This window comes from Dipodomys ordii, unplaced genomic scaffold (assembly GCF_000151885.1).
Source record: "Dipodomys ordii isolate 6190 unplaced genomic scaffold, Dord_2.0 Scaffold54, whole genome shotgun sequence".
Lineage (NCBI taxonomy): Eukaryota > Metazoa > Chordata > Mammalia > Rodentia > Heteromyidae > Dipodomys > Dipodomys ordii.
In genome coordinates this window covers 2397113-2407979 of record NW_012267270.1, presented here as the reverse complement: position 1 = coordinate 2407979, position 10867 = coordinate 2397113, and the positions used below count along the sequence as shown (strand labels likewise).

The 10867-nt window shown below is 56.8% G+C and overlaps 1 protein-coding gene across 1 annotated transcript in view; it reads right to left on the bottom strand.

The window, feature by feature from the left end:
- The window catches only part of Cpt1a (carnitine palmitoyltransferase 1A (liver)), a 42094-nt gene that overhangs the window by 26342 nt on the left and 4885 nt on the right, over positions 1 to 10867 (bottom strand). The window contains exons 2-3 of the mRNA XM_013021129.1: positions 4115 to 4266; positions 534 to 679 (exon numbers count right to left, since the gene is read on the bottom strand). Coding sequence (XP_012876583.1) covers positions 534 to 679; positions 4115 to 4255 — 287 coding nt within the window. The 5' untranslated portion in view covers positions 4256 to 4266. The remainder of the gene's footprint in view (positions 1 to 533; positions 680 to 4114; positions 4267 to 10867) is intronic.

Sequence of the window (10867 nt, the reverse complement as noted above, 5' to 3'; positions counted from 1 at the left end):
AAGTGGTGCTGTGGCTCAAGTGGTAGAGCACTAGCCTTGAGCTGAAGAGCTGAGGGACAGCGCCCAGGCCCAGAGTTCAAGCTGTACGACCAGACCCTCCCCCCAAAAAAGCCAAGCGAGAGTGTGGGGACCTGGGCTCAATCTCTAACGCCCCACAAAACAGAAGACATTTTAAAACATCAGCAGCCATCGGCCCTGGCAGCCAGGCTCCTTCTGGCAGTGGGGCGCCAGGGGCCCTGGTCACTCTCTCTGTCCAGACTCCAGGGGGAAGTCTGGGGCCACAAATTCCGGGGGGGGGGAGGCGGGCAGGACTTAACACCAGGCCAGGAGAGGAAATCGCGGAGAGGGGAAGGAGGGCCGAAGCCTCGAATCAAATACACAACACGCACAGGGGCTGTGAGCGACCAGATTGCAGCCAGCAGGAAAGCTGCGGACAGCCAGATGCACACCTGACAGAAACAGCTGGACACGCAGCGACAGGGAAAGCCACGGCCCAGACTGATGGACCGGGGACGGGGTTCAGGCTCACTCACGTGGCGACCGTGTCCAGGGACCGGTTGATCCTCGCGATCAGCCCCAAAGAGGGGTCCACCTTGGTATAAGTGGACGAGACCACGCCAACCACCACGATGAGCCAGCTGGAGGGGCTGGCTGGAAACACGCCGGTAAGGATGCCATTCTGTAACAAGAGCCCACGGTGAGCAGCCCTCCCCACACTGCCCTTCCCCACGGGAGTGTGTCCACAATGGGGGGAGACCCCCTCACTGGATGGGACTCTCCCCCAGGGGCCGTGGTCACAGCGGTTCCAACCATTGGAACTGGCACTGGGCCCCAGGACATGAGCACAACCCAAGCAGGAGATCACCATACACACACCCAGCCTTTGCCTAACCTGGCCCTGGCACCTGCGAAGGACAGACATCCCTGCGCCTGCCTGAAGTCCCCACCTCAGCCACCCATTGTCTAGGACGCTGGAGACCCCAGCTCCAAACTACCTGTGCTGCTCCTGGGCCAAGACACCGCTTGGCCCTCTAACCTCTAATTTACTGGAAGAACTCTCCAGTGATAAAAGAGGGAGAACAGGGAGAGGACATGCACCAACTGGCAAGGTGCTGGTAACTGCGCAAAGCGGGAGGAGAGCCATGGAAAGCGCTGCTCAGCAGGGTACAGTAGTGCACTCCTGTAATCCTGGCACTTGGGAGGGCGACGTAGGAAGATCAAGACTCGGAAACCTGGGCGTCAAGTAAAACTTGATCTTGAAAGCATAAAACTTCATGCCAGGCATGGTGGCTCAATCCTGTAATCCTGGCTACTTGGAAGGTGGAGATGGGGAGTTGCGACTGGAAACAAGCCTGGGTGTAAAAGTTCTAAGACACCATCTCCAACCGTGTTTGAGTGTGGCTGCACGTGCCTGTCATCCCAGCCACAGAGAAGCAGTATCTGAGTGCAGTGAGGTGTGCCTGAGATTCTCAAGGGACACAGAGAAGCAAATGTAAGAGGATCACAGCCAGCATAAAGGAAGATGCTACGTCAAAAATAACCAAGCCAGGGGCTGGGAAGGTGGCTCAGTGGTAAAGTGTTTGCCTCACATGCAGGAGGCCCTGGGTTCGATTCCTCAGCACCACATTAAACAGAAAAAGCTGGAAGTGGCGCTGTGCTCAAGTGGTAGGTGCTAGCCTTGAGCTAAAGAGCTGAGGAACAGCGCCCAGGCCCAGAGTTCCAGCTTGTTGTCCCTGTGCTCTTCAGCTCAAGGCTAGCACTCTACCACTTGAGCCATAGTGCCACTTCTGGTTTTCTAGTGGTTTACTGGAGATGAGTCTCACGGACTTTCCTGCCCGGGCTGGCTTTGAACCGAGATCCTCAGATCTCAGCCTCCTGAGTAGCTAGGATTACAGGTATGAGCCACCGGCGTCTGGCTGTTGGGGTTTTTCTTATGGACGTACTGGGGTTTGAACTCAGGGCCTTGTGTTAGCTAGCTAGGCAGGTGCTCTAGCACTTGAGCCACATTTGTGCTATGGTCATTATTTGTGTGTGTGTGTGCTGGTCCTGGAACTTGAACTCGGGGCCTAGGTGCTGTCCCTGAACTTTTTTTTTTCTCAAGTCTAGTGATCTACCACCTGAACCACAGTTCTATTTCTGGATTTTTGGTGGCTCATTGGAGATAAGGGTCTCAATAACTTTCTTGCCGGCTGGCTTTGAACCATGATCCTCAGATCTCAGCCTCCAGAGTAGCTAGGAAGACAGGCATGAACCACCAGCTCTCATCTTGCTACTGTTATTTCTGAAATAGGGTCTTCACTTTTAGGAGGCCAGGCCCACGATCATACTATTTTTAGAGACAAAAACGTTATTTTAAAATAAACTAATTCAATAAAGCTAAACAGAAAGGAAGAAAATACATCCCTCACATCTCCCTGTCCCGAGTCCACACACCTGCCGCAGCCTGGCCGCCCTGCTGGCCCCCCTCCCTCTGGTGACACCCCACACTGCCTGTTCTGTGTGGTCAGCTCTTAAACTTACTCCACCCATAGGTGGCGCCCGCCCCCCTGCCAGCTGCACAGAACTCTACCCGGTCACCTTCAGGCCACGCCCAAAGCCAGCAGGTTGGCCCCAGGAATGCCGAGCCATGGCCGGGGAAGTAGCTCCGTGGTGGAGCACTAGCTTCACACAGCTAGAGAGGGAGACAGGGAAGGAGAGAAGAAGGGAAGGAAAAAAGGAGGGAGGGAGGGAGAAAGGATTGGAGGGAGGGAAAAATGGAAATCTGAAAACAACTAAAATCAACGAAGGAAGATGTTTACTTTAAAAAAGGGTAGATTTCCACTGGTTCAGATAATTGAGAACACATGTGTTCTGGAATTCCAGTGGACCATTTTTAGTGTTTGAATACTTTATCAGCAAATCAGTCAGTGCACAACTGCACGCAAGTTTTGAAACCCTCCCTTCCTTCCTTCTCTCTCTCTTTTTTCTTTTCTTTTTTTTTTGGGGGGGGGATCTGGTCATGGGGCCTGAACTCTGGGCCTGGGCGCTGTCCCTCAGCTCTTCAGCTCAAAGCTAGCACTCTACCACTTGAGCCACAGCACCACTTCCGGCTTTTTTCTTTTTGCTTATGTGGTGCTGAGGAATTGAACCCAGGGCCTCATGCATGCAAGGCAAGCGCTCTACCACTGAGCCACCTTCCCAGCCCTCTTTTTTCTTTTTTTGTGCAGGGCTTGGGATCTGTCCTTCAGCTCTTCTGCTCAAGGCTAGCATTCCGCCATTTGGGCCACATCCCTACTTGTAACTTTTTGTTGATGAATTAGAGGTTGAGAGTGTCCTGGGCTTCTCTGCCTGGGCAACCTTCAAACCTCCATCCTCAGCTCTCAGCCTCCGGAGTAGCTAGTGGGTTATGGTCTGAGCCACAGGTACCCAGCAAAGCGCTTCCTTTTGCACACAATGGAAAGGAGTCAGCTGGGCAGAGACGCAGCTGCGCTCTGGTCTTGTCCGCTTCCAGCAGGGCAAGTCCTTCCCCTGATCACAGCAGGCTGTGGGCTCCACCAGCCTCACAGGACCAAGACAAGAGCCCAGTGAGCCAACCGGGCATGGAAGTACATGCCTGTAACCCCGGCCACTCAAGAGACAGAGGTGGGAAGATGGCGAGTTCAGGGCCTACCTGGAAGACCATGTCACAAAAGCAGAATTAAAATTGTTTTAAAAAGGCTGGAGGGGCTGGGAAGGTGGCTCAGTGGTAGAGCGCTTGCCTTGCATGCATGAGGCCCTGGGTTCGATTCCTTAGCACCACATAACCAGAAGAAAAAAAAAGCCGGAAGTGGCGCTTTGGCTCAAGTGGTAGAGCGCTAGCCTTGAGCTGAAGAGCTGAGGGACAGCGCCCAGGCCCAGAGTTCAGGCCCATGACTGGACCCAAAATAAAAGGCTGGAGGCATAGCCCAAGTGGTAGAGCACCTGCCTTGCAAGCGTGAATCTTGGGCTTGAGCCCCAGTACTGCCAGAAAAGAGTAAACTGTGGGCCACTGCGTGTGTGAGAGCGGGGGTGCCGTGGGGCGGAGGCTGTCAGCAGCCGTGGGGAAACCCTCCTCTTCTCAGGGTGACATGGCAGAGACAAACAAAGATGGGAAAACCTTGAAGCGGATGAACTTCTTTTTCCAGGAGTGGAGTCCCGAGAGGCAGATCTGTTTGAGGGCCTCGTGGCTCAGCCGGAGGTCGATGCCATCGGGGGTGACGGTGAACTGGAAAGCCACGGCCTGGTGAGCCTCCGCCATCCTGAGCTTAGCTGTGCAGAGGGGAGACGGGGTTCAGAAGTCGCGTACTGGATCCCAGGGCCTTCCTCCCCACCGCGGAGCTCCCGTTTCATCCATGACGGGTCCTGTCCCTGTGGACCTCGCCCCTCGCTGCCCCCCACCTCTACATTTCGGCCAGGATGCCCCAGGGCATCCACAGAACCCCTGAACCCCCAAACCCCCCACCATCCCACAGGTCCGCACAAAACACACAGGACGCCAGTGGCTGTAATGACTGGCCCTGGGGGACAAGCATGGTCCTTGGCACGCAGGAGACCCTGAGCGGCTGCAAAGCCCCAGGGCTGAGGCCTCCAGCAGGGAAGGCCTGGCCTTGGCCGCTCGCTCGGCAGGGTCCCCGGGCAGAGCTGGGTCCTTGGAGCCTGGCTGCTGCCAAGCTGGCCTCTGCCCTTCTAGGGCTTCCCCTGGGGAAGGCTGCGGGAAACTTGTGCAGGAGGGGGGCAGAGGGGACCCCAGCACCAGAAACGACGATGCCCCAGCATGGAAGGTCCCCTCCGCCCGCCTCACCTCCTCACCGCAGGTAGCTTCCGCAAAGCACACTGCAGTCAAAAAAAGATAAAAGGGGGCCCGGCGCTGGTGATCACACCTGTAATCCTAGCTACCTCTGGAGGCTAAGATGGGAGGATCACAGTTTGAAGCCAGCCAGGGCAGGAAAGTCTGTAAGATTCTTATCCCCAAGAAACTACCAAAAATAACTTAATTAATGGGGTCAGGGGCCAGCAATGCACCCTGTATTCTGAGATCTGAAACTCATAGTTCAAAGCTAGCTTGGGGAAAGAAAACTGTGAGACTCTTATCTCTGATTAATGGGCAAAAAGCCAGAAGTGGAACGGTGGCTCACCTGGTAAAGCACCAGCCTTGAGCACAAAAGCTCAGGGACAGCGCCCAGGCCCTGAGTTCAACCGGAACAACAAAAACAAAAGGAAAAACTAGTGGTGCTGTGGTTCCAGCGACAGAGCGCTCGCTTGAGCTGAAGAGCTGGGAGTCAGCGCCCAGGCCCTGAGTTCAAGCCCCACGACCAACCAAAACCAAAACAAAAACCACCTGCCCAGCAGCCCACGGCAGTGCGCATGGTGCAGGGGTTGTGTTTTCTGACCACAGCGTTCCTGTCTGCCACGGAGAGGGCCACTGGAAGCCAGGATGGCTCCACCTTGGGGGCACGGTGGGGGACACGGGGGGGGGTCGCTGAGCAGGCATTCAACCCCAGAGGTCACTCATGTGTTCACTCAACAAATATTTACTGGCTGCTCCCCGGGTGCCAGCAGGGGGAGGACCTGGGCCCGCACATGGTGCCCTCCCCACAGACCGGGCAAAGGCACAGCACTCGGGTGAGGCGGGGTCAGCGTGGGGGAGCAGGCGGGCCCCTCCGGTCCCCCGTCAGGGCTGGGCCCCGGGCAGCACGTGTGCCGCTGTGCCAGGAGCTGGGCTGTGTGCTGGTGCAGGCCCGAGACGGCAGCCAGGCCGGGCCACGCTGGCAGGCCTGGGGACAATGTCCAGGGGGGAACTGGGGACAGTCACTGCTCTGGACACCGAGGCCTCTGCTGACAGCTCCCCAGGCCTCTGCTGGGCCAACTGCCTCCTCTGGTGGGAAGAGCCAGGTAGGGTGGAGGCAGGTCGGGGCTGGAAGCGGAGAGCACCCACCTAGGACCTGTGAACGAGGGTGAGGCTGGGGTGGGCGGTGCACCTGGGAATTCGCACTCAGACCCTCATGGCAGCCTCAGCCACTAGCAATGTGCCAGGCATTCCACAGCATGTGACCGACCACAGGAGGGGCAGGGGGGGCGCCAATGGCGCCTGCGGCTCACGCCTGTAATCCATGCTAGCGACCAGGAGGCGGAGGGACCACAGCTTGAAGCCAGCTCGGCAGGAAAGAATGTAAGATTCTTTATCTCCAGTTAACTAACCAAAAAGCTGGAAATGGAGCCGTGGTTCAGGTGGGAGAACGCTAGCCTCAAGTGAAAAATCTCAGGGACAACACCCAGGCCCTGAGTTCAAGCCCCAGGACTGGCACGCAAGCACGCACGCACGCACGCACGCACGCACGCACACACACAGCAAAACCAGCAAAGCCCAGATGCCCGCACACACACACACACAGAGCAAAACCAGCAAAGCCCAGATGCCCAGGCCCTGAGTTCAAGCCCCAGGACTGGTACACACACACACACACACACACACACAGAGCTCACTGTGCAGAGCACTAGAGCACAGGCAGAGTGCGGGCATGCGCCGGCACAGGCCGGTTCTGCAGCCAATACCATGCTAGAGAGGGCTGACACCTCCAACACTGACGCGGGAGCCAGACAGACTTGGAGTGTTAGTGGTGTTCACTCCAGGGGCAAAATACCTTCCCCAGAATGATCCTGCTGCTGGTGACCTGGGGCTGGAGGCGCATGTCGAAACCCCAACTATTCAGGAGCCAAAGACTGGGAGGAGTGTGGTCTGATGCCAGCCTTGGCAAAATATAAGCTAGAGCCCATTCTTAACCAGCAAGTTGGACAAGGTAGTACACACTTGTCATCTAAGTTCTCCTGGAGGAGGATCAAAGACTGAGGCTGGCCCGAGGCAAAAATTCTAGACCTTATCCAAAAAAAAAAAAGGTGAGTGTGGGGTCTAAATGATAAAGCGCTTGCATAGCGAGCTCCAGGTCCTGAGTTCGAATCCCAGTCCCAAGGAGACAAGTACTGCAGAGGATGTAGTGAGAATCCTCACCACGGCTGGCAGGGACATGGAAGTCATTGTACAGAGCGGCCTACTGATCCCTTACCCCCCCTCCCCTCGACTCCCACCCACCCCACGTCCACCATCCAGCTTCTCCCAGGCACCTGTCCACAAGTGTTCACTGCCCTGGTATTCGTGGCAGACAAGATGCAGAACCAACTCAGATGTGCAGCAGTGAATAAGTACAATGCAGCCTCCCTGCTCAACGCGAGGAGGGGTGACTCACGGACACACGGTGTGGAACACAGGTGACCCTTGGAAACACAGTGCCGAGCCAAAGAAGCCGGCACAGGACACACAAAGTGTCCAAAATAGGCAAATCTAGAGGTAGATTGGCCAACCTGGGCACCAAGAAGTTGGAAGTGGCACTGTGGCTCACGTGGTAGAGTGCTAGCCTTGAGCATAAAACCTCAGGGACAGCGCCCAAACCCTAAGTTCAAGCCCTACCCCCCCACACACACACTTCCTAAAACTATGGTGATAGCAGAACAGGTAAATATAGTAAACAACAACCACAAAAAAAACCAGAGAGCAAGGGAAGGAGTGACATTATGCAGAAAGAAATGTACTTTTTCCCTGACCTATGTAACTGTAACCACTGTGTGCATCCCTTTCACAATAACAACTTAAAATTAAATTAAAAATAAATTATCTTAAAACTAAGGAAAAAGGGCTGGGAAGGTGGCTCAGTGGTAGAGCGCTTGCCTTGCATGCATAAGGCCCTGGATTCAATTCCTCAGCACCACATAAGCAAAAAGAAAAAAGCCAGAAGTGGCGCTATGGCTCAAGTGGTAGAGCGCTAGCCTTGACTGAAGAGCTGAGGGACAGCGCCCAGGCCCAGAGTTCAAGCCCCACAATCGACAAAAAAAAAAACCTAAGGAAAAACATGGCGCAGAGGCACACGCATTAGAAGAGGACACAAGGACACTCCTGAGCAGAAGCGCTGTCCATTCACAGGGAGCAGCTGGACACCTGGCCTCGGGGCAGGGAGGAGGGCCATTATCTCTGACACAGATATGGCCCAAGCTGTGTTATCTGTCTATCCCTTTCACTAAATTATCCTGATTAAATTCCCCGACTAAATACTCACAAGTATGGGTTTTCCGGTGGGGACGGGCAGGTTCCTGGAAGCCAGGTGGGGAATACAGGCCGTGGGTGTGCTGAGCTGTCCGGAACAGAGACAAGACCTAGAACACACTGACGGTAGCAAAACACCTGCCCGCTCTCATTCCTGCTAGAACCCTCAGGTGTGGAAGGACTCTGGGAACTAGGCCTCTTCCAACACACACAGACACAACACACACACACACACACACACACACACATAATACATGCACAATACACATAACACACATATAACATACAACACACAGCACATATATACAACACACACAACATAAACCATTCAAGACACACCATACAACAAAGACTTGTGCAACACAATGCATGTATACACACAACACAATACAAAACACAAGCATGTGCACACACGCACACACACCTACACAGTGGTCCCGGGCGTTAGGCTGCCCTCCCCTCCTCCCTCCTTGACCCCCAGAGACAGGAAGGGAGAGCGAGGCAGCCAGTGGAAGCGGCTGACGAGGCGGAGACGCCACCTTCACCCCCAGCCGCGGCCGCGGCATCTGACCAGCCACAAGGGACCTGCGTGCCAGGCACGGACACCTCCCCCGGGCAGGAAGCCCCCACCCCCCGCAGCAGGGACTTCCGCCTGCCACCTGCCTCTACCTGTCACCAGGGGGCTATGAACATAGCCTGGGCACCTGGCCCCGCCCAGAAACCAAAGCAGGAAGATCCTAAGTTCTAGGCCAGCGGTGCCTCGGCTCAGATGCTGCCATCTTCTCCCGTGACACTGGAACGCCACAGGCTGTGGACCCGCGGCCCCATGTCCACACGCGGCCTCTGTCCCCAGACCCCACCCCACCTGCATGGGAGACCGCAAGGGATGTCGGGGTGTCTTCTCCTTCCTCCTGTCACACACCAGGACCTGTACCCCATGAATCAGCCAGCACCCCTCTCCAAGGCCCTGCTCGGGACCGCAGCTTACACACTCCTGGCCCTGGGCACACCTCACCCTCCCCACCTCACCTCTGCCCACTTGGCATCAGCCCCGGCCACACCTGCCCTGGGCCGTCACAGTCACCGGTGCGGCCAGCACCTGCCGCCAGGCCTCCACCCCACCCCCGCCTTCCCCAGGGCCCCACGGAGCTCTGCTGAGTTTAATCGCCAGGGAGGGGGGGTCATCTACAATCCTTCTGGGACCCACCCTGCAGTGCGAGGGGGGGGTGGCCCCCAGAGACTGCTCCGCCGCAGGGCCCCATCTGCACAGCGGCGTGTGCACCTGCGCCCGCGCTCACCACCGCCCCAGGAACGAGCACAGGAAGGCGAGCGGAAGAGAGCAAGAGCCAGAAGGGAGCAGCACACAGGTGCGCGGAGAGAGAACTCGCCTCCCCCTCCCCCACGGAGGGACATTCTAGAACGCCTCCAGCCTCCCTCCGCCCGGGCTGCGATTCAGGACAGGAGAAGAGTGCCCACGTCCCCAGGCTGGCCGGAAAGACCACTACCCATAAGGCCACTCTGCCCTATGTCCCCAGACAGGCTCGGGGCAAAACCTCCGGGTGCGGGGCAGGTATGTCTAGCTCCCATTACTCATACCAGGAAACGCTTGTAATGTGGACCGGCCCTGGGCGGGGGCAGACGGTGCTGCCACCCCTTTAGGAAGAGAACTAGTTCTGAGGGGGGTTGCCCCCCAAGCCCACAGGGAGCTCACCCACACCTCCTTGCTGGAAGCCCACATGGGTGCCCGTCTCCCGCCAGGCTGGGCATGGGCACCCCTCTGTGCTACAGTGACTGCCCAGGGGCAGGCTCAGCTCAAGGTCTGTGGCCGGGCACTAAGCACCTTACAGTAATCCGCTCTCCAACAGCACCCAGATGCAGGCTAAGGTGCCCGAGCCGGGAACCACGACCTATTTTTGTGTGTAGGGAGGAGAGCGGCCCTGGGCAAGGCAGTGCCCGGAGGCCCTGGGAAGCCGGAACCGTTCCCTATCACACTTCTCGCTGCACTGGGGCCTCATTCTCTGTGACCTGCCCCCCACCCCCCGTGGGGCTGCCCCCCTGCTCAAAGCTCCCCTCTGCTGGGCCTGGCTCTGCCCACATTTCCAAGCTCGGGAATTCTCCAAGGTGGGCGCCACAGTGTTATTGACGCTTGCTGCTCAACTGTGTTGCATCCTGCAGACCACCTCCCACTCAGGACTTTTGCTTTTTTCCTTCTTCTTCTTGTGCCAGTAGTAGGGCTTGAACTCAGGTCTTTGCATGCTCGCTTAGCTCTTACCCTGCAAAGCTGGCACTCCAGCACTTGAACCACAGCTCCACTCCAGTTAGCTCTGGTAAAACTCCGTGGAGTGGGGCTGGGAAGGTGGCTCAGTGGTAGAGCGCTTGCTTTGCATGCTCGAGGCCCTGGGTTCGATTCCGCAGCCCCACATAAGCAAAAAAAGCCGGAAGTGGTGCTGTGGCTCAAGTGGTGGAGCGCTAGCCTTGAGCTGAAGAGCTGAGGGACAGCACCCAGGCCCAGAGTTCAGGCCCCACGACCGGACCAAAAAAGAAAAAAGAAAAAAAAAAACTCTGTGGAGCCGGGCGCTGGTGGCTCACGCCTGTAATCCTAGCTACTCAGGAGGCTGAGATCTGAGGATTGCGGTTCAAAGCCAGCCCGGGCAAGAGAGACCATGAGACTCCTATCTCCAATAAGCCACCAGAAAACCGGAAGTGGCGCTGTAGCTCAAGTGGTAGAGCACTCGCCTTGAGCTGAAGAGCTGAGGGACAGCGCCCAAGCCCAGAGTT